Here is a 15190-nt window from a genome sequence, read left to right as displayed (position 1 = left end):
AAATTACAATTATTCGGGACATAACCGACCTAAAACTAGTTATTGGCTTAAATAGTGAAATTTAACTCGGGCTATCATCTGCGCTAACAACGAGTTTATAAGAGAAAGAAATAAGTGGCCGTTCTTTAAATATGATATGAGAAAATATGAAAAATAGAAATTCCTAAAAATTGAAAATATTGTGAGTTGTTTGGTTAACAACAACAAAATAGCAAAATGAATGAATTAAAGATTCTAAGAATTTTGAGTTTCACCCAAAATGGAGGAAGTTACATTTCCCCATTATCAACTAAACAATTTAACCAACTTCCCATGAATTTGATTAAGTAATCTATATATATCTAAAATCCAAGACAAATAAATGTCATAACTCATAACCCATGACCTTTCATTTAATACGATAATGTACTAATCAACCACATTACAATACTCATGTTGGTCTTTGTGAGGGAAAAAATTATTTGAAGACGAGATACTATTTCTATTTTTACAGACTTCAAATATACATTGATAAATAATCCATGTTATTCATGACAAAAACTAATTTATTTCCTATAAATTACAATTTCATGCAAACGACTTCTCATGTAAACCAAACGAACATAGAGTTTTATGAGACAACATAAATCATAGCATCAACACTCTATTCACTATTCAGTCTATTCTTCTCTCTTTTTTTTTTTCCCGTCTCCACAGTCAACTGCTGAAGTGAAGAAGCAGCTTTCGATAATGGAGTCACATGGAAATCTTCCACCTTTCATCCCCAACCCATGGGATCCACCACTTCCACCACCTCCGAACTTCCAATGGGGAAATTCTGCTTTTTCCGGCGACGTTTTCCCCCAATTTCATCCCTACCACTCTCCTTCCGATCACTCTTTCGTTGCCGGCGCCGGAAATTTCTGTCCTCCGAAACCTAATTTTCCGAGAAAACGCAAGTTCGGTAAATTTCTCCCTTCTTTTCGCTTCAATGTGTTGAATACTCTATTATAGTTTGATTTTTGCTCTTTTGTTTCGAACAAGTTATTTTTGTTTTAGATCAATCATGTCTATAATCTAGCTTACTGATGTTTAGGCTTCTTTGCTGGAACAAACTCTTTGATAATTTTGTCGAAATTGTGCGTAATTTCGAATGATGGCGCTCAATTTAGTTTGCAGTGATGAATTAGGTTTTTACTGAAGAATTGATTTTTCTGTAGTTATGTTATGAATTTGAGAAAATAAATGAGTTTGGAGAGTGCTTTCTATGAGGAAGTGAATTTATATGCTTTTTTTAAAAAAATTTGAGATATGGTTGGTGATGCTATTGCTTTTTTTTTGATAGATAGAGCTGATGATGGAAACTTTGTAAAGCTCTACGTGGCCGGGGTACCGAGAACTGTGACCGAAGAGGAGGTGTGTTTATTGTGGATTCATAAGTCATTTATTTTGTTCATCTTGTGTGCTATGTCAACTCTACATTGTGTTGCATTATAGAGATTCCATACAATATGGAAGTGGGCAAGAGAAGCAAAACCTTGTTTCTAGGTAGATATGTGGATTATAAAGCTTTTTTACTATCTGTAAAATGTGTGTGACATGATTCTCGGTGTTATTATTGGAAGCATGAACGAAAATATACAACAACAATAATAAAACTTTCTCATATCTAGAATATAATTCAATAGCTATTTTCTAATAGTATATATTTGATCAGAGGGAATAACAAGAAAAATAGAAGAAGCAAATCCATGTAATTCACAGACTAATCATTTGCGTGTTTCAGATTTTGCAGCTGTTAATATCTAGCTGTTATCCTTTTACACTCCATTTCTTCTGTGTTTTATCTTACCTCTCTCCTTATGCATAAATATTCTGCAATTCCTTGTGAAGTCAGCATACTGCATACCTCAATCACACAGCTTATGACTCACATTTATTTTCTTCTTTTGACTCATATACTTCATGTATCTCAAATAACTGTCACTCTTCACTTCTTGAGAATTGCGAAAATTGTCATTTTCTCATGAAATTACTCTTGACCCCCTCCATCTGTCCACCTCGTGGTTATTTCTTATATATTTGAAGGAAGAATGCAAATTCTGTGCACAACAGCAAGAACATCCTAGTATAAATTCTGTCAAGGTATCAAGGCAATGCTTGGCGAGGTCCATATTTACTCAATCTTACTCCTAAATACTCGAAACTTCGTGCACTAGCAATAGTTATGTCTATTAAACTTTTTCCAGACTAAGGGGTAATAAAGGAAATTGAATAATCATTGTGTCATTAGCACCTTGAATTATCAGAATAAGGGGAAATGAAATCAGTAAATCCATAAAAAAAAGTCGATTTTTGTATTATCTTAGGACGTGACAATCAATTTAGATTCATTAACTCATCAACTATATAAAGAACAAGTCTTTTTTTTTTTCTTTCTCTTTTTTTTTTCTAAAATTCACAGTTCAGTATACATAAAACTCTTATGCAAGCGTATTACAATATATTACTTTATTTATCTGAGTGATCTCGCTTTTGTTCTTGACATCGTAGATTTGTCACTTGTTTGAAGCTCATGGAAATGTTATGGAGGTCGTTCTTCTTTCTGATAAACGGACTGGTCAAAACCAAGGTATATTTACATGTATGCAACCGTTAACTTGTGTGCTTTAGCATATATGATCACTTAATACTCTCTTAGTCCTTCAACATCTTCTCCCCTTTTGATTCTTGTAACGTCCCAGAGTGGTGTCCACTTCTAAATTTCTAGAAGTAAATGTTAAAAATTCATAAGCTCTCCAGATTTCCTTTGATTAATAAAAGAGTTTGCACTGTATCACATATTTATCTAGTCAGACATGTAATGAAAGACATGCATTATTTGTGGTTAATATGGAGCATTATAGATTTCTATTACAATTGGGACCTTTTTGATTGATATCTCTTTAAAAAGTTGGATCTTTCATAAGGGACACTTTTTTTAGAGGGAGTAGTAAATAGTGTTTTACCTAAACCACCATCAGCAGGAAGCCAGGAACCATACTTCTTATAGTTTTATACTTATATTCCACAAAGATTTATCTTGTGTGTGTTCAGTGTTCAGTATAGTTTGTGGATTATTTAGTGTTGTGGATGTATACAGATAGATCTCTCAAATGGTCAGCCATAGTTAGTCTGGGTTGTTATTGCTGTTTGTTTTGCGACTCTTTGGGTTGTGTATTTTTTTCTTAGTAACCTAGTATATGTGGTTTAGTTTTTTTATTACCTTACTACTACACCTTCTGGATCATAATCATAAAGGTTTGTGATAGTTTCAAGTTGTTTGCTAAATGATTCTCCTCTGCATGCCATATTTGGTAAGCTCATTTGACTTTTTTTAACTAGCAGTTGTTTTGACTCTGATTTATTCTAGAAGTTAGACAGCTAAAAATTTAAGAGCGATAAGTGGTCAAAGATTTGCCTTGAAGATCATAAAGTATCAGTCCGGGAGTTAATATGGGACATAAGTAATAGACCTTTTTCCGGTTGATGTTTTCCAAAATCTACCTTTTAAGTTCTTTTGATAATAAGGTCTCTCTAGAACAAAGAAGGGAGGTTAGGGGTGGGGGGGGGGGGGGAGGAAACGGAAATGCTAAGGGTAGAGTACTGTATTAGTTTCCAACTTAACATAACTGTGATGCTAATATTTCAAATTTTCAATGATTGCAGAGTATTGTTTTGTGAAGTATGCTTTAGTTGAGGAGGCTAACAGAGCAATAACAGCTTTGCACAACCAATTTACTTTTCCTGGAGTATGTCAATAGAACTTGTTATTAGATTTTTTTTCTTTCACTTGCTGCATGAAACCTGGAGGAACCGCCTTTAAATTACTTCTTCTGTACAGGCTGTGCTTCCCATTACAGTAAGATATGCTGATGCAGCCAAGCAGCGACGAGGTATTCCCTTAATGTGTATCATGTAGAACATATCTATGTTTTCGCTGATACTTTATGTTATATTTACTGTGATCTTTGTATATGAAGCCTGCATCCTGGGTCTGCCAAGCAGTTTTTTTTTTTTGACTTACAATTTTTCTTCCCCTGTAAATTATTCTATTTGCTATCTTTCCCCACTTCACCTTATCCTATCTTGTCTCTCCTATTTTGTTGTTTAACCCATTGGAGTTTATGATTGTTGGAGATTCAGGATGCCAAGCAGATTTTTTTTGACTTACAATTTTTCCCCCCCTGTAAATTATTCTATTTGTTATCTTTCCCTACTTCACCTTATCCTATCTTGTCTCTCCTATTTTGTTCTTTAACCCATTGGAGCATATGATTGTTGGAGATTCAGGATGAAGTACTACTGATAATAGTTTGAATATGATTTTTCTTTTAGTGTTTTGACCATTTGAAAGCATTTTTTTATTGATCATCTGGTGTTTTGTTAATAGAATAAATAGGAACAATATATGGTTTCTTTATGCACGTTTGTTCTGTTTTTCTTCCCATACTTATTCGTGCGTGCATTTTCTCAAGGTTTGGAGCGTCCTATGCAAAACGAGTTATGCCTCTCTAGATCAGGTATTTTTCTTAAGAAAGATGATTCATGTTCGCTCAATCAGTGATTAATATTTTTTTTTTGCTAAGTGCTACCTTTTTATGGGGTGTATACTTTCCAGGCTTGATGCAAAAGGAATCACCCTTTTCCGGACCAGGTATATTCTTCTTTAGAGCAGAGAATTTATGTTAATCTATTACTGATGTTCCTGCCTATTCTGAAAAGTTAAAGGATATACTGTCCTAGTGTGTTATTTGCTGAGCAGTTATCTTTGTTGTTTGTTTATTACAGAAATTGTCGGAGAGACTCTGCACAAGTTATATGTAAATGGCCTAAATAGAGAAGCATCAAAACAGGAGATTGAGGATGTATGTGTTCTTTTTGTATCCTTGGCCAATTGCTTCAGAAATAATTGATATCTTAAATCTGATGAGTTAAACGCTTATCATGCCGGAAGACATTGTAATTTTGTGATGATCGGATATCTGTCAAAGTTACACTGACACCTTTTGCCTTTTTAAATTATTTTGATGTTGGTATCTTTTAAAAGAATAGCTGTTTAATAATTCTTTTGTTTCAGATTTTTTCTTCCTATGGTGTTGTTGCTGATATTTACATGATGCGTGATGATTCAAAGCAAAACCGTGGTTTGTTTTTGTATCCTTACTTCCTTGCCTTGATACTTATGCATTTTTTGTGAATAAAACTATAAGAGTGTTAATTTGGTAATGGTTTATTGGTTTTTGTTACTGCTGTTCTTGGCCATTCTCAGCTTTCCCCTCAAAGATTCACCTTGGCTTTTATCTGTCCCACATTACTCCTTACATTTATCATAGCACGTAGAGGATAAGCTGTTATTTAGTTATCAATTGGATTTTATTGAGAAGGTAGATGTGATTGGAGTTAGTGGGGCAATATTTTATATTTATATTAGGATGAGACTTGATAGAGTGTGGTGAGTCATGTTTGAAAAGTACAAAGATCCAAATAAGGTGGGCCATGTCCAGAAATAGAAGAGTAAAGACTAAAGAGTAATGTGGGTTGAATGAAACTGGTAAGTATAAAGAATAATGTGGGACGGAGGGAGTGGAGTACTTTTTTTAATGACTTAGAATCTAATTATTTACAAGTGCTACTACTTTCGCATGATAACTTTTCTCTGTATTGATAGTTCATGATATAAAATATGTTAATCAGTTATACTATTGTCTAAGAGTTTCATTTCTATTGTTGTTCAATGTGAGGTACTATAGTAGCTATTGTTGTTTGAAGTTTTATTGAACCTCTATATGCTAACTTGGATCAGAATTTTCCACAATGAAAACAAACAATATATGCTTTTGCTTTCTACAGTAATGCAATAACTTTTAATCTTGTTAGACAATGCCAGCCCTTCTTCATCGTCATCAGGATCCTCATTGTTGGTGTGGTGGTGTTTTTCATAAAAAGAAATTTGTTCTAAATGTGTATGCTTTCCTTTGTTGACTTTGTAGAATAGTTATCTTTTCCCCTTTACTAATTCCCGTATTGTCATATTTAAAACATGCAGGATGCGGTTTTGTAGGCTTTACTCAAAGATATATGGCAGTGGCAGCAATCAACGGGTTAAACGGCAGTTATGTTATGAAAGTACACCTACATGTTTGACTTTTCTTGTTTGTTCCTAGTCCTCTATGTTGATGATTGAACTTACTCATTATAATTTTCTCAGGGGTGTGACAGACCATTAGCTGTTCGTTTTGCTGATCCGAAGAAGCCAAAGAACGGAGAATTCAGGTGGTCCTTTCCCTTCTCTCACTTGGATTTTTCCCCTGAAATTCAGACTGCTTTTGCAATCTCTAATTTTTAATGGTGCAATGCTATTGTGTAATGTATGGATGCCTCTAAATCTAGTGAAAGTGATGTTGAGTTCAAGTGAATCTTCAGTATTAGAGCACATCCAAACAGCTTATGATGTAGTAAAATGTCTTTGGTTGATTTTCTATGAGCCTATAAGGGAATTCACGTTATTTCATGAGCACATATGCTTAGATAGATTTAGAGCGGCTACAAATCTCTAGCTTTTTATCCCTGTCCTTGTGGTCGTTCTACATTCTTTGGAGACCAGCTTGTTCTCCTACGTATGCACTGTCTGTCTTTCCTTAGGACTTTAGTGGCTTCTTTTCTCTCTGACAGATTTTAATTTTTAGAAGATGTAAAAAGGGCAGGTAAGGATTGAACTAGCATTTCCTCTGTTTGGTTTAATGTAAATGCTTTCCTATTTAGTTTTTTTTAAATGATAATTAATTCATTGATTTGAAGCCATACGACATCTATAAAATAATTAAAAACCAACAAATACATATGAAATTGGTCAAACAAAATTCTATTATGCTAAAATCACGATCATTGATAAGATTTAACAATTTGACAAACCCGCTTCCACATCGTTGTTTGATACAACCTTCTATGAGGGGGTGTATTGTTCTAGAACTTGATTTGATTAAACTGATTGTAGACGAATAATTGACATGTCTCCTGTGAAGCCGTACAAATTCTTATCAACAAATCAATCTGCAAGAGAACAAAACACCAGAAGCAAAGCCCCAAATTCTTACAAGGCGAGAGATAAAATACAATATGTGGCTAGATATAACCCAATATATGGGTAGAACAACTCTTTATTAGAGAGAGAATAAAGTTTTATTGTAAACAAAAACTTAAAGAAAACGATAAAGAGAACAAACGGGGATTACCACCACAATCCCTAGATTAAAAAAGAGAACTAGGGTTTCTAGAGAGAGAATGGCTAGGGTTTTTAGACGAGACTACCTCATTTTGGATACCATCCCTATCGAGTTACTTAATTATAGAGTATTTGTTTTTTTTTTTGTTGGAGGGATTTATGTTCTGAATTTTTTATCATAAAAAATCCGCTGATTTTGGGAGGAAATAGAAGTGTGGATTCAGTAAAGAAGTAACAGACTTCTTTTTATTATTTCCGTTCCTCTACTAGTTTCCATTATTAAATTTGAGAGCAAATATGGGAAAGCTATCTTCTTATTCTTCTTCCTTTATTTTCCATCCTCTTTGTTCCTATTAAACGAGCTATAAAAGATGTCAAATTGAAACTGCTTTCGTAAGGGACTCCAACTTATGGGGACATTTTTCTTGTGGAGGTCACTGGATTTTTGTCTTATGATGGATGTTTCTGCAATTATTTTCCATCTCTCGAGAAAGAGAGAACAAATTTCTCTGAATTTAGCAATGATACATTTTTTAGCAATGATAATAATGGTACTGTCCAGCGAGCGAGTTGCTTCTAGACTCCACAGTCGATCATGGGCATATACTCTGTCCCATCTGATGGGAGGTCTTTCTGAATTTGAAAGATTATCAATGGGGATTCTGTAGGTGGAAGGGTCATTGTTCTGTGTTCTATAATGGGTGTTGGCTTCTTTTTCATTTTGTTGTTTACTTTGCAAGTTTGCATATGGCTTCCATGTATTGTCAATTATTTTGTATGCTTGCAGAATTATGTAGTATGTTTCTGCCTTGTCAAGTAATTCGTTTTGCGTCTACTTACATGATAGATTGACATACATAAGCACAAAAAGTACAAGGAAAAACAATAATATATTCATCATTGCAAACACATATAATGTTTTTTTTAGCAACTACTCAGAGACTACTTTCTGCAGGCCAGCTCCAAATCCCATGGATATGCGGGGGAATAATGTGTCTAATGGTCTACATCTGGTAACTACATACACGTAAAGTGAGCTTGCAATTATATGTTTTCTTTATTGATAATGCTGTATATAAGCATGAGCAACTTTCTGGCAAGAATTCTCTTATGATTGTTTCTCAACCTCTAATATGCAAAATCTTGAAATGCAAATGCTCTCCTGGTAATTATTTTTTGCTTAAAGTAGGTCTGCCAATTTCATTTTGATCTCCGTCATATCACCATATCTGTATTTGCAAATAACATATCAGTAAATAAGTGCTCGTTCATTCAACTATTGCCCTAACACCTTTAATAGATTTTTCCTTTTTCCCTGTTGGAAGCACCTATTGGAGACACGGCCTATAGGCTATAGGTGTATACTCTGCAGCAAGTGAATGCATACAGCAATCTTTGCGTTGGCTACTGCTTTGGGTGTCTTCTATTATCAGTTGCTTAAAGTTATGTGCATGGGCTACTGCATATATATTCTTTGCCGCAAGTAAATGCATACAGCAAATTTTATTTTGGCTGCTGCGCTGTGTCTTCTATTACCAGAGGCTTAGAGTTGTGTGTGTGTGCATCTTTGAACTTGTTCAGTTATACTTCTGTTTACTAAGTTAAGTTTGCTATGTAATATTCACTTTCGGCTTGATGGAGATTCTTTCGGATTGATGTCGGGAATCCGATATGGGTACTTGAGGTAAAATTTAAAGACCAAGTAACATTTTGTCTGGCTCCTACATCCATCCTGACTATCTCATAGTTATATTGTATGCTATCTTCATGGAATTATTCACATAAGATTCCTGCTTTGAACTTTAGCTCAATAATATGTGTCTGTGGAAGTCTGTGGCCTTCTATTAGTAGCAGGAAAATCACATCTAAGACTTATTGTGCACTGGACATATCTATAAGCTCTCATTAGCTTGATCTAGAACTCTTACACAATTCAACACCACTCTTTCTGTCCCAAAGTATTTGCTCTTGTTGACTTTTCACATATACTAGAAGTATAATTAATGAGTGGGATTTAACCAATAGTTTATTACTATAAGTGAACAGAGTCTCTATTTGATTAGTATGCATTGGTATTGACCAAAGTTGACAATAAAGTGAGAAACCAAAATCGAAAGGAATGAATTGAACACTTTGGAAGAAAGGCAGTACTACATCTCAAAATATTAGCTCTCCTCTAATTTTGACTTTTAGTTAGTTTGAAATATCGTACTGTTTTAAATGTACTCCTTTTCTTCCCATATCTAATCAATAAGTTATCTAATTTATTTATCTTTAGGTGTACTTTTTCTTTCTCTAATTTTGACTTTTAGTTTGTTTGAAATATTTATTGATGAAAATTGTATGATTTCTTTTATTCATTTATTGTTAGTAGTACCTTTTCTTTCTCTACTTTTGACTTTTAGTTTGTTTGAATATTTACCGAGTACTCCCTCCGTTTCCTAAAGATCTTCCTTGTTACTATTCCTACAGATACCAAGGAGGATCCATTTGTGTGGGGTGTGGGGTGGGTAAAGTAAGAGAGAGAAAAGGGTTAAGATAAATAAACAAATAAAAAAGGGTTAAAGTAGGAGAGAGAAAGGAGTAAAATTGAATTAATAATGTAATGGTGGACCATATGATAGAGACATGAGAGGGTAAAAAGGGGAAAAGAATTCCAAATAAGGAATAAAGTAAAAGAGGGAAGATCTTTTGGAAACGCACTTAAACGGAAAGAGGGAAGATCTTTAGGAAACGGAGGGAGTAAATCTTTGTATCATTTTTACTGAAAACTATAAATGAATTATGTAAAATCTTTAAAAAAAAAAGTCATATATGGCTATTGTTTGAAATGTAGTAGATTGCTAATATTATATAAATACTATAATTTATCTGGTTTGTGCTTTGAGGATAAATATACTTCCTCCATCCGATAGATTGTGTGATTGTCTCTTAAGTCATGATTGATATGTCCTCCTTTAATAGTTGCAAACATTTTGACTTTGCATTATTCACATACCTCACTTTGACCATATTCTTTTATTAATATATTAAAAAAAATGTAATTATGTAAAATGATGTTGAATTTGTTCTCAATGTAAATTTACAAATTATCAACTTATTCTAGTTATTTTTCCTAATAAATAGTTGAAGATCCTAATTGTCATGGTTGTGTGTTGGTAAATATAAAAGCCAAAGTGTGTCAATTTTGAAAAATAGAAGAAGTTTCTTAGAAACATTAAGGAACTTATATATTACTTCTGTGAAAGAGGACAATGAAATAAGATAAATGAAAACCAGAATTATGGCACGTCCAGATGAATAAAAGTAGTTTATAGTTAGCAATCTGGTGTAAAACAAAAATGTGATAATTGGAGGCCCTAATTACATAGTGATTTTCATTAGCAGACCTTTTGTTTCCCATCAAACTGCTTTCCAGTGGTTTGCAGCTCTTTTGGTGCATATAAAAGTGGTACCAAATGTCTCTGAACAAAATAATCTAATTTCCATGTACCAGTGAGCTCAGGAGCTGTGTTGGGATTTATTTGTTTATTTTCAAGAAATTTATATTGTGGAGGAATTTGTTTGTACATTCTGCAGGGAAACCCATCAACTTCCATGCAAATACAGTCTACAGGCATACAGGCTGACAGTTGTCCTACAGTGGCAAACAGGTTGGAGTGTCCTGTTTCCTATGAAACACAGAAACCACTTCAGCAACCAATTTCACCTTCACGGTTTTCTCAGATGTCATTACAACAGTCACAGCTTTTGCAGGGGAGCCCTCAGTCCTCCAGACAATCTGGCTTTGAATTACCGACTAAGCGAACATCAAATAGCAGCATAGAGCAGCAGCATGACCATCAGGTTTGCTTGAACTCGAAGTTAATTTGTTGCTGTGTGTGTCAAGGCACTGAGCTGTAAGTAGTTATATGTAGGGACTACAGAAGCTGGACAAATAGTAGCAGCATATAAATACCCTTAATTGGTTAGTTTGGTTAATTATGTGACTGTAGAAGTAAAAGGCTACAAATGGGGGATGGAAAGAGGACAGAGGACTGAGAAGAGTATTCACATGCCAGATGACCTTCATCCTCTGTTATAAACTTACCATGGTGCTTTTTCCTTGTAATGGACTGTGAATCCTGTTAGGCAAACGATCTCCCCACCCCCCCCAATGCAGAGAAAAATCTAACCGTCCATGGCTTAACCAATACCAGGAATGATGTCAAAACAAGGCTGCATTGTATCGTATCGCCCGTGTCATAAAGGTGTAAAAAAGCCGCATTTTAGGCGGGTTCTAGTAATATTTCATGGGTTTAGCCGATATTCGGCGGTACGACAACCGCATCATCCCCGTTCCCGTATCACATGACCGTTACCGCAATCGTAACTGAAACCGCATTTTCAAGCTATGACACCATCTAGTCTCTATAAGTTGTAACCCCTTCCAAACTCCCTCAAATAAAACTGGTGAAATATTTCTCTATAAACTATTTAGTTTCATCTGAATAGTGAATAGTTGCCTGCCCTTGTGTGACTTGTGCCGAAGGTGTCTCTGACAACATGCACACGATCTGTCACAAATCATATGTGCATTGATAGTCCACATGCCTCTTTCTTACTATCATTGGTTATTAGAGATTTGAGATGAAGATGGGGAACTTGTACTCCCTCTATCCCAAGATGACAAATATTCTCAATTTGATCGTCTCAAATCATATTTTAAAAATTTTCATGATAATTACACAATAACAAGTGATATATCCTTCTTTTCCCTGGTTTTCTAAGTATGTTTGTCTTTATGGAGCACATGTAGTATATCCATTAAACAGCTTTCTCTATGTATGAACTTTTTCCGAATTTGTATTTACTTCTTTCTCTTGTGTATTCTGTTTCCAAACACTCCAGCCTTGCAGAGATACTGGGTCAAACTCGGCTATGCTGATCTCTGAACCTGCTTCGTGCTCTCTATCTAGAAGTGATCTGTCAGAAGATCCTCTAGACTGTGATTGGAGTGAACACATCTGCCCAGATGGATGCAAGTACTACTTCAATAGTGCAACATGTGAAAGCAGGGTAATGTTTCAATTTCTCGGCTTTATTTCGTTATTTCAACTCTGGAGCTGTTCTTGCTTGTTCAATTTTTCCAAAAATTTTGTAGTGGGAAAAGCCGGAGGAGTTTGTCTTTTATGAACAACAGTTACAGAAGAGGCAGTTGCAAAATCATTCTTGTCAAGACACCCATGCCTCAACTTTGGAGGCTGCATCTATCGAAGAAGACTGTCAAATCCTAGCAGGAGAGAAGCAGAGGGAACCCCAGTTGGCAATGTCATGTGCGGTGGTTAGTGTTATTTGTGTGGCCCTTTGTTTTTATATTGTTCGCTTTGCCTGGAAAGAATTATCACATATGCATTTTTGAATATCTGGGGAAAGCTGTCACCTTTCCTGAAATTATCCTATATAGGATGTTTATGGATAGATGTTCTACTTTCCACGTAAAGTCCCTTCATCCTCTTAAATGACTCCCTCTTCTGCTTTTGCATCTCCTCACCTGTGCCACTTTGTCAATAATTTCTACTTGCCGTCCTAGAGTAGTTTGAGCACTGTCCTTTTTTTGTCTGTCCCAGATTAGTTGAGCAAATTTCATATTGGCATGGTCCCACTATTATCATATTAGTTTTCTAACATGTCTTCTTAGCCCAAAATTTTAAAGCCCATGGGCCTCCTATTCTAAAACACCCGACTTTCTCTCTATATTAATAAAAAGATGCGGATCAGCTCCTATCACTTCTACCTTTTTAGTAATATGTCATTTGATAACCACACGACAACTTATCTCCTTAAACTACGTATCTTAATAAGTGTTCAAATTATTTTGGGATGGAGTAACTTCTTACTCGTAAAATGCACGTTGAACAGATTTAGAACATCTAATTACAAATGGAGGGAGTTTGTTTTGTGATTGGACCTCTTGAAAATATCTTACAATGTCTATCCTTAGTTGAATCATGTCATATAGTTATGACTTATGACGCATTGGGATGATACAAGTATCTACACACAAAGTGAGAAGAACTCCTTGTTAGCGGATCACCCATCATACTCTTACCTTTATTTACTCATATTTGGTGTGAATCCTCTGTAGTTTGGTGCTAGAGAAAAAGTTATGTTTGAATTATGTTGCTTGGTAGTTTAATAACATAATCTGTGACGGAGTTATTCTCATTGATGGCGATCACTACTTGGTAGCCTGTAACATAGAATGATATTAACAGTGTGCCATACAGTGGGGTCTGTGGGCATTACCCCAGTGTCCAATTGTATTTGATATTAACATATCTTTTGAGATGAGTTATTTTAGTTTTTCAGGAACTGTTTTGGTCCACTATCAATTACAGACGTATTAGCTATAACTAGTAACTAGTACCATTGGAGAACAATATGGATTTTCGAATGTAAAATTTTCCCTTTGTTTTATCTTTCATTCTTTTTTGAAAAATTGGCTCGTACTACAACTTTTTCACGCTATTACTCTACTAGAGTTCTGCCGTATGCGGCCAGAGGCCTCTTGCAATTGCTTGTGAAAGTTGGATGTGAATCTATGTTTATGTTTTTCTTGTATTTACCGCAGGAACACAGTCATGACAAAGTCCAAGTAGAGAACAGTGCAATTGGTGGTCCAGCTTTTGTTCAATAGGTAGCATCTAATCTTAATTTTTTTCTTTTTATAATCTTATTTCCTTCCCTGTAACTTGTAAAATCGTGATGTTAGATCTCTATATGAACAACACAGGAAAGTGTATCGAAGAGAAACTTCTTTTTCTCAGTTTTTGTTACCTGCTAGATCTGAGTGAGCATTATCTTTGTAGTACATGTGCTCTTGCACTTGCTCATTGGTACTATAAGTTCATGAAGTCCAATAATATGTTGCTTCTGAGTTCGGTATATACCCTGGTTTAGCGCAAATTAGATCCTACAACTGGAACATGATATATATCTTGCTTTTGATAGCACATTAATTCAAAGTAAAAGATCATTGAGTTTTGAACAATGAATTTACAGTTTACGAACATAATAGTATGGTAAAAGAACTTGAAATAATTATGAAAAGAACATCAGCTGAGACTGTAATTTGCATCTTGCACTTTTTAGTCCATAGCGTCAAAGGTGGTGTTGATCTTAACAGAAGACTCTTTTAGCACGACGGAAAGCCTGTGTTCATTGTGGAATAATGTAGTTGAAATGTCCATATTTCAATTTCCTTGTTCTTATAAGTGTTTATTAATCAAGGAAGTTGCTTAGTACCGAAAAGAAAGTTGAGCAAAACATGGTTATTCAACAGTGATATGGCTTACTTGAAGAATGTATAATAAGAACCTATACTGAAGGATATAATTGTTCATTGTAAGATCACAATGACATAATAATTTATTGTAAGATCATAATGATGTTGTTTACTGTAAGGTGACTTGTCTCTTCTTTTTTCTAGAGGTAACTTTTATATGTTGCTCAATGAGTTAGTGTGAAGGGGTTTTGCGCCTCTTTGGCACCAAAAAGAAACAGTAAGGGTACGTTTGATTCAACTTATTTATCTTATCTGAATCTTATTTGATCTTATCTTATTTGATCTTATGTTATCTGATCTTATCTTATAAGATCTTAAATAAGTTAAAATAAGTGGAACAGAACATAAGTGCGAGATAGTCTCACTTGAAGAATTGCTCATTCTTAAGAATAAGTTGGTGTATTCACAGTTACATGGAAACTATATTATTCGTATCTTGTTTATTACTTCCATCTTTTCATTCATTTACTAATAATTTAGATAGAAACTGTACTCTTCCTTGATGGACAAATACTTCAAGTGGTTATTTACTTCCACATTATTCACGGCAATGTCTTGTCTGCCTGTTTATTTACATATCCCATGTAGGACACATATAAACATGAGGAATATTCCTTAAC

General features: G+C 34.6%; 1 protein-coding gene across 5 annotated transcripts; it reads left to right on the top strand.

Moving 5' to 3' along the window:
* The first annotated feature begins 619 nt into the window (after positions 1–619).
* On the top strand, positions 620–14172 carry LOC104894792 (flowering time control protein FCA). Of its 5 annotated transcripts, XM_048637666.1 has the most exons (17): positions 805–943; positions 1329–1395; positions 1477–1527; positions 2533–2611; positions 3688–3770; positions 3863–3914; positions 4497–4541; positions 4640–4675; positions 4810–4886; positions 5099–5165; positions 6068–6147; positions 6230–6294; positions 8199–8256; positions 10823–11089; positions 12134–12301; positions 12387–12566; positions 13857–14172. In XM_048637666.1, exons 4-17 carry the CDS (start codon positions 2566–2568, stop codon positions 13920–13922), a joined length of 1290 nt encoding a protein of 429 aa, XP_048493623.1. In that variant the 5' UTR covers positions 805–943; positions 1329–1395; positions 1477–1527; positions 2533–2565; the 3' UTR covers positions 13923–14172. The 5 variants fall into 5 exon arrangements, with proteins under 5 accessions (XP_010679418.2, XP_010679417.2, XP_048493623.1 ...); XM_010681115.4 differs by lacking the exon at positions 1477–1527 and having other exon boundaries at positions 625–943; positions 1325–1395; XM_019249822.2 differs by lacking the exon at positions 1477–1527.
* The last annotated feature ends 1018 nt before the right edge of the window (positions 14173–15190 follow it).

Source organism: Beta vulgaris, chromosome 5, assembly GCF_026745355.1.
Source record: "Beta vulgaris subsp. vulgaris cultivar EL10 chromosome 5, EL10.2, whole genome shotgun sequence".
Classification (NCBI taxonomy): Eukaryota; Viridiplantae; Streptophyta; class Magnoliopsida; order Caryophyllales; family Amaranthaceae; genus Beta; species Beta vulgaris.
The sequence above is the reverse complement of the archived record's forward strand: the minus strand, read 5'-3'. Positions and strand labels throughout refer to the sequence as shown.